This window comes from Panicum virgatum, chromosome 1N (genome assembly GCF_016808335.1).
Source record: "Panicum virgatum strain AP13 chromosome 1N, P.virgatum_v5, whole genome shotgun sequence".
Classification (NCBI taxonomy): Eukaryota; Viridiplantae; Streptophyta; class Magnoliopsida; order Poales; family Poaceae; genus Panicum; species Panicum virgatum.
Window position 1 is genome coordinate 38,930,806 of NC_053145.1, and position 13,287 is coordinate 38,944,092.

At 45.8% G+C, this 13,287-nt stretch overlaps 1 protein-coding gene across 1 annotated transcript; it reads left to right on the forward strand.

Annotated features, from left to right (window-relative positions):
• The first annotated feature begins 1,768 nt into the window (after positions 1-1,768).
• Positions 1,769-6,849, forward strand: LOC120655789 (major pollen allergen Ole e 10-like). The gene is made up of 3 exons (XM_039933756.1): positions 1,769-2,292; positions 5,276-5,309; positions 6,361-6,849. The coding sequence occupies exons 1-3, from the start codon at positions 1,965-1,967 to the stop codon at positions 6,554-6,556; spliced, it is 558 nt and encodes a 185-aa protein (XP_039789690.1). The 5' UTR covers positions 1,769-1,964; the 3' UTR covers positions 6,557-6,849.
• Positions 6,850-13,287: the final 6,438 nt, after the last annotated feature.

Below are 13,287 nucleotides of genomic sequence, written 5' to 3' on the forward strand. Positions count from 1 at the left end.
ATGCAAAAATTTCCCCGCTGGACAGGGAATCCTCACGCTCCACGTACGCTAGGGCCGGGAGATATGCTTTGCTCCGACGTACCAAACTGAACAGGTGCGCGTGTGGTGCGCTAGGCGTGCCAGTCAATTTGACCTGCAATTGACAAGGAGAGTAGACGTTAGATGCAAATGGTTATCAGCTAGCCAGTCGATATAGATGACACCAGCAATCGGCTATCGTACAGCCGATCGAGGGGATGCAAGCCATGCTTAAAGCAGCGCATGTTGTGAGCAACACCTAGATCCAAGTCAAAATCAGCCTGCATGATCAAATCATGGGAGGTAGCCGATCAAGATAGATCTAAGTTGGATAACTTGTGACAAAAGCTTAAATCAAACTAGATTAAACGGATTAACCTAGCAAGATTTAAGTAGATGCCGATACCTTGTGGTAAAAACTTAAAGCAAACCAGATTAAACGGATTAACCTAGCAAGATCTAAGCAATTATCGATAACTTGGTAATAAAAGCAATAACAAGCTAGATTAATGAATCAATTAACCTAACAGATGGATAGCTTTTATTGGTAAATTGGTGAACAAACCAGACCCCGCCGGATGGATCAAGAGTGCTCGATAACTGGTGTAAGTTAAACCCCGCCGGACAGATCTAACTGACTCGATAACTTTGAATGCTATAAACATAGAGAGTCGTTAAAAAAATCAATCAACGTCAAGGAAGAAGTGATGAGCCGTCAACCTGTCCGTCTACGCAATTTGACTTGGAAGTACCAGCAAACGATGAATGTGCTTGCTGAGAAGAACTTGTAAAGAAAAAAAAGCTACTGCAACTATGGTGAAGTCGCCTGCGGAAAAGTAGATGTGTTGAATGTAAAGTTTTTGTTTGGATGTGGTATATCAAAATTTACAAATGCCAGAGGTCTGCAATTTATAGCCAAAACCTAGACTCCATTGCCGACACGGCGAGATTACAACTTGATAAGCAAGAAATAGAACTGACTAATTTAAACAATGCACGATCCTAAAGTTAACTTACCAACATAATCATGTTGGCTCTTTCCTTATCTCCGTCGGCTGCGATACCTTTCTTTGGCCCAAAGGCCCAATTTGCCTCAGCTTCTCTCTTTACTCCAACGTCGGCCCATTCTCATTGGCCATCTGACCAAAAGATTGACTCGTGCTAGAAAACGATGTCAACAAGCATGACAGTCTCTGTGATACCAGTTGGCCTTTTTAATTGGTACCTAAGGTAGCCAAAGGCACCGGGTGGAATACCCGGTGTTCTAGACCAACCCAGTGTTCTCAGTTGCTGAGTACCGGTTGGAAAACCAGTTTCTAAAGCCGATTTCAAATGGTTCCCATGGCTCTTTTTCTAGTAGTGGAAGTTGCACGCATACAGGAAAACAAATGGAGAAACAAGATAATTATCTGACAGTTGGATCAAGATTTAGCAATCAAACGTGCCGTTAAGATTTAGCAGCTCCCTTAATTTTCAAGCACTTGAAGCGGAATTCCTCCAAATTTCAAAATATAAAAGATTGGTTCTCCAAAGTTAGGGATATCTGGTGCCCTGACTTTTGAATTGGACTTTGAAGTAGAGATGTGTAGAGGGATTTGAATGATATTATGATAGTTTTCCGGAATGTGGCTACTTTTTCTTTCCTTGCATTTTGGGCTGAAACAAACATGGCACTCGCAACAAAAAGTTGGAAAGGCAGCTATACACAATGGAACAATTCAGCCCAACCCAACGTCCACCCGTCGACGCAAAGGAAAACCAAACAAAGCAACTAGCTTGTGGAAGGAAGGAGCGGGAGAAGGAGATCCTCCCTGCCTCTTTCCCATATCCCTCACACACGCCCATCACCCTCCCTCCCAGCATTCCCTTCTCACCACCTTTACTTCCTCTCCCCGATCGACCGCTGGCCGTTCCGTCTGCTCCATCCCCTCCGCTCGTCCCACCACATGCTGCGGCGGCGCGGCTGGCTCGTCGCCGTGACGCTTTCGGCGCTGCTGCTCGCGGCGGTGCGGCCGGCGGCGGCGGGCGCAGCGGCGTGGTGCATCGCGCGGAGCGGGGCGTCGGACAAGGCGCTGCAGTCGGCGCTGGACTACGCGTGCGGCCCCGCGGGGGGCGCCGACTGCGCGCCCATCCAGGCCAGCGGCCTCTGCTACCTGCCCAACACCCTCGCCGCGCACGCCTCCTACGCCTTCAACTCCATCTTCCAGCGCTCCCGCGCCGCGCCGGGGGCCTGCGACTTCGCCGGCACCGCCACCGTCACGCTCACCGACCCCAGTCAGTACTATGCGCTTTACCAACCTTAGATTACTTTGCGCCTTGTTCATGTTCTTCACTGTTGCCGTATCAATTCAATTCGTCTCCATCCCTTTAGCTTTTGCTTTTGTGTTCGGTCTTGGAGTACGTCCTCTATCTCTTTTGCTTTGCGCAACCATACTCTGCTAAACTGCCGGCCGGTTGCTTTTCTTTCTTTTTAGGGCTTTTGATGAGTTAATTTGTTTATTTCTCACGAAATTTCTTTTCATTCATGTCCCTAATTACTATTTACTACTAGTTTTTCTTCACTACCTTTGTCTTCCCTTCACTACCTTTTCATTCATGTGGCTAATTACAACAGTAAGGAGATGATGAAAGTTGTATTGCTACACTAATAGGAACAGCATTGACATTGTCAATAACCTGTAGATTGGCCTTTTTCGTCTATCCCATGGCGTGGGTGACAGCATTGCTGTGAACCCAAATAAGTAAAACTTCATGCTAAACAGAGCGTGTTTTGTCTCATCTGAGAAGTGTTTGGGTTGAGGAAACACATGAAAGTGCACACAACTGCTGTGCACACTGAACATGAGGCAAATGTAATTTGGGCGCACTAAACTAGTGTTATGTTCAACTAGTGTACATAATATTCATTAGGATTTAGCTATCTTTTATTGCGGTATATTTGTTATAGGTGGTCAGATTAAGAGAGGTTTCACGTTAGAGGATTTTCAGTGCACCGATTTCTAATAATATATACTTACATCATGTACATATGCTATGTGAATGTGTTTTTGTAGTCATCGTGGCTCCTGACTAATGTTTTTCTTGAAAGAACTTTTCACTGAAAATACATCCAACTATATGTAATTCCATCTTGCTCTAACTAAACTACTAAATCTACACAAGACGTGCATAAGGGGATATGACCATCAGATGAGTTAATATACAGCTTGATTCTATATAAAACAACAGAGTTTACACATGTTACATAGGTGTCTGGTACATTTTTTTATCTTTATTTTCATGCTGTTTTATGTTCATATAATATTCTCATTTTGTAATGTTAAACCAAAGTTTATGTAGATATATTTGACCTGTGGTTGTATGGCATTAAGGATGGGAACCAAATCAAATGCATTAAGGATGGGACAGATCGACTGCTAGTGAAGGATGAGGAGATCATAGATAGATGGAGAGAGTACTTCGACAAGTTGTTTAATGGGGAGAGTGAGGGTCCTACCCTTGAGTTAGATGACTCTTTTGACGATACCAACAGACGTTTTGTGAGGAGAATTCAGGAGGTAGAGATCGGGGAGGCTTTGAAGAGGATGAAGGGAGGTAAAGCGATGGGCCCTGATGGTATCCCCATTGAGGTGTGGAGATGCCTAGGAGATAGAGCAATAGTATGGTTAACTAAGCTTTTTAATCTCATTTTTCAGTCAAACAAGATGCCGGAAGAATGGAGGAGAAGTATATTAGTACCTATCTTCAAAAATAAGGGCGATGTTCAAAGTTGTACTAACTACCGTGGGATTAAGCTGATGAGCCATACGATGAAGCTTTGGGAGAGGGTTATCGAGCATCGCCTAAGAAGAGTGACAAGTGTGACCCAAAACCAATTTGGGTTCATGCCTGGAAGGTCAACCATGGAGGCGATTTTCTTAATACGACAATTGATGGAGAGATATAGGGAGCAGAAGAAGGACTTGCACATGGTCTTCATTGACCTTGAGAAGGCATATGACAAAGTACCGAAAAATGTCATGTGGTGGGCCTTGGAGAAGCACAAAGTCCCAACTAAGTACATTACCCTCATTAAGGATATGTACAAGGATGCGACGACGTTTGTCCGGACATGTGATGCCAACACCACTGACTTTCCTATTAACATAGGCCTACACCAGGGGTTAGCATTGAGACCTTATTTATTTGCTTTAGTGATGGATGAGGTCACAAGGGATATACAAGGTGAGATCCCTTGGTGTATGCTCTTTGCTGATGATGTGGTGCTAGTTGACGAGAGTAGAGCAGGGGTTAATAGGAAGTTAGAGCTGTGGAGACGCACGTTAGAGTCGAAAGGGTTCAGACTTAGTAGGACCAAGACCGAGTACATGATGTGCGATTTCAGCGCGACTAAGCATGAGGGGGGAGACGTTAGTCTAGATGGGCAAGTGGTGGTCCAGAAGGATACTTTTCGGTATTTAGGATCAGTGCTACAAAAAGGATGGCGACATTGCTGAAGATGTTAGGCATAGAATTTCAGCTGGCTGGTTGAAATGGCGGCAAGCTTCTGGCATCCTTTGTAACAAGAGGGTGCCACAAAATCTAAAAGGCAAATTCTATAGGACAATAATTCGTCCGGCGATGTTATACAGTGCTGAATGTTGGCCTACAAAAAGGCGACATGTCCAGCAACTGAGTGTAGCAGAGATGCGGATGTTACGGTGGTTTTGCGGGCACACAAGAAGAGATAGAGTCCAGAACAAAGTTATTCAGGATATGGTCGGGGTGGCACCAATTGAGGAGAAACTTACCCAGCATCGGCTGAGATGGTTTGGACATGTCCAACGAAGGCCTCCTGAGGCGTCGGTGCATAATGGGGTTCTTGAGCGGGTCGATAATGTAAAGAGGGGTAGAGGTAGACCTAAACTGACGTGGGATGAGTCGGTTAAGAGAGATCTTAAGGATTGGAATATTTCTAAAGAGATAGCTTTGGATAGGAGCGCTTGGAGACTAGCTATCAATGTGCCTGAACCTTGAACTTATTTCTTTCGGGTTTCATCTCTAGCCTACCCCAACTTGCTTGGGAAAAAAGGCTTGTTGTTGTTGTTGTTGTTGGTTGTATGGCATGTAACCATTATATATGTGCATTAATGCAGCTACTTGAGCCCTTCTTTGCCTCCTCTCGTCCCAGTTTTTACTGATGCATTCTGCAAAATCTTCTCACAAATCTAAAAGAATGTGTGGCATCAACTTATTCAATTTGTTTTTTGCATTACAGGTTATGGATCATGCACCTACCCTTCATCTCCAAGGTAAATGAATTACATAATACTAGCCTCCATCTCAAAAAGTGTAGAAATAATTCAGTCAATGTGGAACTTCTAATTATATACATAACTTCATTGATTCACTAGATAACTTATTTTGTCATGTATAAATTCAATAGACCTAAAGTAAATAGGCGTGTAGCGTATAAAATCACGAAAGATAATTCATGTATGGCAGCATCATTCACTTCTGAAGAAGGTTCTAATCCTTCAAAGTATCTGTATTTTGCACCAATCAACTCTTCAACCTGTATTATACTTGGAAATGTCTGCTTAATTTGAAGGACTAGGTTCATCGGCAAGCATAACGCTACTACTACTAATGAATAAACATGAATTTCAGTGGAAGAGATGGCCATAAATTGTTGGGAGAGAATGATTAGTGCTCTTGTGTCCAAAATATTGTGGCTACATTATATTTGTAGGTTGTCTTACAGATGAATGTAGAATTTGTTATGATACTAAGCAGTAAACATTAGTATTTCATCCAATAAGGACTGATTGCCGTCCCTAGAATCTGTTGTGATGCTAAAAATTTTATTACTTTGATGGCATTAATAGATCAGTTTTTTATGCAAAAGGGAAATAAAAATGAACATACTACAGAGCATGGATCATGTTTTCGTTTCAATTGGGTCCTCGAGACAGACGTCACTCAACTAGCTAATTGGCCTTTAACAATATACTGCATCATTAGTGGTGTTACAAAATAAGCTATTAAAATAGATAGATAAATAGTTTGGAGCCTTTTTTTGTTTCAAAAAAATAGTTTGGAGCCTTTTTCGTTTAAAAAAAATAGTTTTGAGCCTTTAAATGAAGAGTCAATGGCGGGGTGAATCTTGAACCCATTTATCCACATTAATCGAGCGTTGGCAAAAAAATAACTGGATACGATTTTGTGTTTCATTTTTATTTGTCTGATGAACACCTAAATAATTTGTGTATTCCTTTCAGTTTATTATGATTTATATATCAGAAGTTATACCATCATTGCTTGAACAGAATCATTGTTTATGATGGTAATTGTTGTTTGCAGCACTGCCGGGCAATCAAGAGCACCAGGTTCAACATCCTCCACTCCGAGCGCCACGTTTAAGTCACCACCGGGCACTGGAGGATTGAGCCCACCTGATGTCGATTCAACAGATTCCTATGCCGAAGCTCCACCTACCACATCCTTCTCGTCTGTTGCTCTGTCCTGTTTCATGTACATGTTCTTGGAAGTGTGGTGATGCATGGACGATCTAGTTAGAGTGTTAGACTCTGTAGAGCATTGCCATGTTGCATTTGCATCATCATGTAACAAACACTGCAACAATTTTGTTTCAGGGTTGGTTGGTGGTAGCGGTTGTAACCTGCCTTTCAAGTGAAAGGCAAGAGTGCCGGTCAGTTGGATTCTCTCAACTTATCATTATTTTTTTTATCAACTTATCATAGATTTGTCTTTGGAAGTTTTTAGGAAAACAGAATTATATTACTAGGTCACTTTGTTAGAGATATACTACAAGGAACATTTGGGGCCAATTGACAGCTTTGTTATACATCTGGAATTTTTTTCAAGTGCGAAGGTTTTAAAACTTGCATATATTTTTCTTTCTATTGTGCCTCTCTGAAAAGGTGAGCAAGAAGAGGCCACAACTAAATTTAGTATAGTCCAAAAAAAAGGCTACGAATTGTCCTGGACATCAAGAGATATCTTTCAGTAAGCCATTATACGGTTATACCCTGTTGTCGGTGTCCCGACCTGGGGGCCTGGATCCCAACTAGTAAATGCTGCGTGTTTCCTCGTCCCAGATGACGATGCAAGAGGCAATCACAGTAATGCACGGTTTATCCTGGTTCCGGCCGCGAGGCCGTACGTCCAGCAAAGGGGGTGTGCGAGGGCACTGTATTATCTTGCACCCGGAGTGCTTGTAGTAGGGGATACAAGCGAGGCGAGAGAGGGAGGGAAGCTCCCAAGTCTCTGCTAAGAGTGGAGTCGGTTGAGATGAGTGCTCAGTAGTGCTGAGAGTTCTCTTGGGAGATAGAAACCAGAGAGAGAGACTAACTAGCCAGCAGCCTAGAGTCCAGTTAGAGCCCAGAGAGGCTTAAAGGGGGTCCGCCTCCTCCTTTTATAGTCACAAGGAGGGGCGGCGTACACGAGTGTAGGGCGCGCGGAAGTCGTCGTTTTCCCCCGAATCGCGGGTACAGTGGTCAAACACTGTAGGAAGTACACTGTGGGAAGGCGGCGCGCGTCGCAGTCGTCCTGGACATTGTCCTTGGTCCTGTGAAGATTGCGACGGTCGTCCTGCAGTGTGCCGCAGGCGGCGTGGTGGTGGTGTGTAGTGGGCCCTGTGGACTAGCGGTACTAATGGCGCGTGACGGTCCCGGACCCCCTGGTGGGAGTGCGGGCGTGCACACTAGAAGGTCCGGGGGACACGTGGAAGTCCCGGACCCCTTCCCCAGTGGGAGGCTAGTCCGGATGGTCGGCGTCGGCAGAATAGTGATGGGAGCAGTGCCGAGCCCATCTTGTTCCGCGTGCAGGTCCCAAGGCACTGCTACAGCATCCGGGATGGCGGAATGGTGACCGGAGTCAGCGGATGGGGACCCCGGTCACATCCACTGTGGGAGTGGCAGTCTGACGCCGCCCGTCCTTTGAGCCGTGGTGGAGTGGCTGGCCTTTAATGCCTTCGTACGGCGGTCGGTTGGGCGGCGGGGCCGTTTGTCCCTTGTGCCGAGAGACGGTCTCGAGCGAGGCGGAAATAAGTCACCCGCTCGAGGGCGGATCCGCTACCCTCGAGCGAGGCGGAGATAAGTCACCTGCTCGAGGGCGGATCCGCTACCCTCGAGCAAGGCGGAGATGAGTCACCTGCTCGAGGGCAGATCCGCTACCCTCGAGCGAGGCGGAGGTTGTCCGGCGAACCCGAGAGGGACCATCGAGCGAGGCGGAGATCGTTCCGTGGGTTCGAGTGGGATGCGAATGGGCCGCACGCTGGGCTTCTTTGAGTCCCTTCCTTTCTTCCGAATGGGAGGCAGGTCGTGGGCCTTTGTGGGCCCAGTTATTTTAACAGGTGTTTTGTGTTTTAGGAGCGATCTTAGTACCCCGATTAGGGTGTCCCTAATTGTGATACCCGACAGTAGCCCCCGAGGCTTTGGTTGAATCAGTGGGTTTGGCCAAAGGGTAATTCGGGGATTTCCCTTTTGACGTGATCAGTCAATGTCGCGCACCCGCCAGACGTGCCTGAGCGCCAGCCCGGCGGATGTGACAACTCACCGGTCGGGGTGGTACGCCCGTGGGAGGAGTGCTTCGAGGCGCGCGCCTCTTTGTTTGTTTGTTTGTTTGAAGGACAAGACGTGTCCGCGCGCTGAGGGGGGGGGCAGGGTGATGGTAGCGCCCGCTGCTTGGCAGCTGGTGCTCCCATCGCGCTGTCCCGCACGTAGGGCCTTGGCCCCGGCGTTCCTGGTCGCTTTACGGTGCGCCGTTCGAAGGCATCCGGCCAGAGCCGATGCTGCGCCGCTTAGCATCCAGGGGATCAGCTCCGCTTTATTTTGCTTGGTCATGTCTCGGCGCGGGGACCGAGGACATCCTTTGCTCGTGGAGCGCCGCTTCGTCATGGGCGATACAAGCCTCCGCTCTTTGACAAGCTTGAAGCTTTGTGCCCGGCGCAGCTATAAATAGGGGTCGTGGGGTTCCCCTTCTTCTCCAACCTCCCAACTCTTTCTTCCAGCATTGCCTAAATCTTGTAATGTTTCCTTTGCCTTTTTGTGACCGGTGTAACACCCCGGGTGTTTACACAGTAATTAAATAGGTGTTTGCACAGTAATTGTGTTTGTTGCTATGCATCTTGTGCTTGAAATGCGTAAAAAGGATCTTTTTGTAATTATGAAAGGTTATATGTGTAATTATGTTTTTATGCGAGGTCCTTTATAAAGTTATTTGTGTAATTATAGTTTTAGTGGAGGGTGTTTGTGCAAAATTTCAGTGCATTTAATGCATGGTAGTCATTTTGCTTGTAAGTTTACATTTGAAGTGATTTTACATTGAAAAAGACAAAATTCCTAGAATTTAAAATCCCTCTTGTGTTTTCAAATTTAGCTCTCTATCCTTTGGTCAAATAAATTTTTGCACAACATCAAAGTTGTAGCTCTTGAAAAATTGAACAACTTTCATGTTGGGCACTTCTTCATTTGAGCTTTGGTTTAAAAGTTATCGCTGTTTTACAGTGGGGTCCCTGGAACTTTTGGTAATTGCAAAATGACCCTTTTCTTCCACCTCAACCCCCTGCTCTGCTTCTCGCCGCCGGCCACCGACAGCGCCGCCGTGGAGCGCCTTCCCGGCTTTCCCGGCCATTACTTCGCCGTGCGCTGGCTCCCACGCGTCGCGGGCGAGCTCCTCCCCCTCCTGTTGCTTCGTGCTGGAGCCTCCCGGCCGTGCCACGCGCGCCGCTGAGTCCAGAGGCGCCCGCGCCACCGCCACCTCGCCGTCGCGGAGGAGAGCCCGCTGCAGTGGCCGCCGTCCCCTTCTAGCGAGCGCCCTGGGCCTACAAATACCCCAGAAACCAATTCCTACCGCCCTTCTTCGCTCTCCTCGCTCCCACGCCGCAGAACGCCGCCGCCGCCCTGCTTGAACCCCGGCGAGCTCCACCCCACCGCGGAGCCGCCAACCCAGACCCGCTCCACCCCTACATCCCCCACCATTAGCACCGCCTCGACCTCGCGCAGCTCCTGGGCCATTTTCCCTCACCCGAACACCACCGGAGCCACCCCGCCGCCGTGCTCCGAGCCCGCAAGCCGCCGCTCGCCGTCGACACCCCCTCTCCGACCGCCCTAGCCTCGATTCCAAGCACCCAGAGGTGCGCCTTGAACCTGTGAGGCTCACGCACCCCTCCACCCTCGCCGCTGGTGAGCCCCTCGCCGGGAAACGGCCGGTCAAACCTCGCCTCCCCTCTCTGACCCGACCCAAGGACCGCGTACTTGAATTTGAGAAAACCCAGGGGGTTATCTGCGATGTCAGTGACTCATTGCAATAGTGCCTTAGGGACTGGTTTGCAATGTTTTTCAGTGATTTTTGAAATTCAATATCAATTCGTAGAAAATTCGTAAATTAGCAAATCTTGATGTTTTGGAATCCTCTTGAAGAGCTCTATGCAGTAGAACCATAATATGTTAGGTTTTAGTTACAAGTTTTTGCTGTAGATTTTGTTTTGTGTTATTAGGTAAATAAATACTTGTTCTTTAATCTTTTTCTTATCTGATACTTGAAAGCTGATATTGCTATGAAATTTTGGTGGTAGTTTACTCTTGTTACACTAGCTTTGCTATAAAAATTCCATAGTCAGTTCTTGGTTGTAGCTATTTATTTGATTTAATCCTTGTTTAGTATACTTTATTTATGATAAATAGTTTCTGTTCTTGTTAAATCCTGAGAATATTCCTGAGTGTTCATATGGAGTATATTATTTTGATTAGGAAGTTTGAGCTTTAGTTCATGACTAGAACGGGAGCTAAAATTGAATCTTGCTAAACTGTTGTCTGTTTTGTTTATTTTCTCAGGATTAATTCTCTGTAGGTAAAATCGTGAAAAATTCACAATAGATAAATCATCCCTGTGTAGATCTCCTGTTAAATTTTGAGGTTCTTCTTTGTTCTAGTTTGACCTGTATAATTCAAGTTTGTTCTAGGTGCTGTCTGAATGATTGAATTGTTGTGATTAAGTGGATACATCTTTTGGCATGATTTTTGTAGGGTAGCTTAGTCTGTTCATGTTCTGTTTAGTGTAATTTTGGTATATTTTATTACTATTTGTACTCTGAGTTGTTGATTTATTTACAAACCATGACTTAATCGTATAGGAAATCACCACCACTCTTTTTATGAAGTTAGTTAACTTCTTTTGTGCTGTTGATCATGATGTCTTGTGTAGTTAAATTTGGTATTTAACTACTCTATAAACGATTGCCCATGTGTGTTTTTATAATGTTGTTCTTGCATTACATATAGACACGACTGCCTTATCGGACGGGACGTACGAGCTGATCCCGGAATCTGTCGGAGGTGATCTCGACGCTCAAGTAAACACTGCGGAACTAACTGAAGCCCCGAACCAAAGTTCGGAAGAGCCTAGCGCTGAAATAGTTAGCAACTACCGAGAAGGCAAGCCCCGGACACAACCTATCCTTCAAATTAATTTCATTTACTGTATTATTTTACTTGTGCATTTACAGTTCATAGGAGTTGAATTGAAACCCTAGATGCATGATCCTAGGAACCTATGTACTGAACACTAGACCTGAGTTCGACTACTTGCTAAGCTTATAGGACCGGTAAAAGTCGAGTGATTGCCTGTCACTCGCGAGCTTTATAGGATTTGCTTGTTTACTTTCTGTTATCAATATAAGGACGACGGACGGGGTTGTGTTCGATATCATGACCTTATGTGAGACCCCGTCTGTGTTGATGAACTTGCTAAGGTCGCGGTGTGTGGTAGCGGTGGTTAAGTTTTTGAAAGTACTAGCCACATGCCGTAAATATGGTACGCGGCAAGCCTAGTAGCCGATTGGACCGGGGAGTGGATATACCTCCCACTCTCTCTTAGGGATAGGTTTTATTTTATGTTGCGCAACACTACGACTTCAAGGGACAAGCGTGGACCGGGCACGGGTGGACCTTGGAGCCCTGTAGTCGGGGAGAGTGGCACTATCCACAAGCCGGAAAGAAAGGTCAACGGTTGTTTGGAAACGACCCGACGGTGTTCCAAACGTGTGTGTTAGGTTTATCCTTGCAAGGTTGAATTTCGATTCAGAATCGTCTGCCTCTCACGATGAAATGAGACTGCTTGATCCCTTTGCCACACAGAGTAATAAGAGCAACAATATTATTTATTAATCTTGATGTTTGCTTAGTTTTCTACCATGTTTGGATAGTAGTTGCTTACATAGAATGGTTAATCTACTAGAATCTTGAAGGCTAAAACTTGAAAGTAAGGATCTACTCTTTAATGCTTTTCAGCAAAAAGGAAAACCAAAGCCTCACAATCCTTGCATAGTCTAGCTATAGTGGGCTACTTATACCCGTTGACGGTTAAGTCTTGCTGAGTATTAGAATACTCAGCCTTGCTGTTGAAACCCTTTTTCAGGTATGAGTCTTGAGGACCAGGTCGCTAGTTTGACCTATCCCTGCTCTTTGCCTCATGGCTGGTCCGTAGAGTGGGATACGTCTTCGGCCGGCAATGACCATGACGAGTGATACCTTGCTTGGGCTAGCTTGGTACCATTTTGCGACGTGTTGTAGTCGTCGTGTTTCATCTTCCGCTGTTTAAACCCTAAATCTTTACACTTATGGTTTGTATAACTGTTTTACTTAAGTTGGCTTTGTAATAATAGTTTTTAACTGGTTTGTAATCATTACTATGCCTGTGTTGTAAAATTTTGGTTGTAATATCTCTGGACTCGCCTTCGTGCGGGGTATGCTTGTTCGATCCGAGAACCGGTGGTTGTATCGGGACGTTACCCGACAGACCCAGAATTATTCCGTTTGAAGTGCGTTTGAGCTAATGTTGCTTTTATGGTGATGGCCTGCGCACTTGAGCCGGGATAATTCAGGTGGTTCTGCCACAGCTGGTATCAGAGCTACAAGCGTATACCAGAGGTGTTGGAACCTTAAAAATCGTTTTCCATATAAAAGTGGAACAACAGGGTATTTCGAAAAGCTACGTTGGATTCGTTAAGGGTTGTGCTTAGAACGTAAAGTCCTAGGGAATTTATGGGAATTACTAGGTGGTTATTTCTGTATGGTTTATGTTATCTGACTTCCAGCACTTTACATTTTGTCAAACCATACTCACAAGCAACTCTTAATTCTTGTAACGACGCACCTACGTTGAGGTAAGATGGTAAGGATCCTCAGTCAGCTGAGGGAGTTTGACCTTCCCGTCGGTGATGCGAGCCGAACGCTGCCCTCAAGCAGTGGCTTACTTGAGGTGCTT

Excerpts from the sequence above, each read along its gene's own strand:
- LOC120655789 (XM_039933756.1), top strand. The coding sequence starts at position 1,965 with ATGCTGCGGCGGCGCGGCTGGCTCGTCGCCGTGACGCTTTCGGCGCTG. Across the intron at positions 2,293-5,275 it reads CGTCACGCTCACCGACCCCA|GTTATGGATCATGCACCTAC; the intron begins GTCAGTACTATG and ends TTTGCATTACAG. Across the intron at positions 5,310-6,360 it reads ACCTACCCTTCATCTCCAAG|CACTGCCGGGCAATCAAGAG; the intron begins GTAAATGAATTA and ends TGTTGTTTGCAG.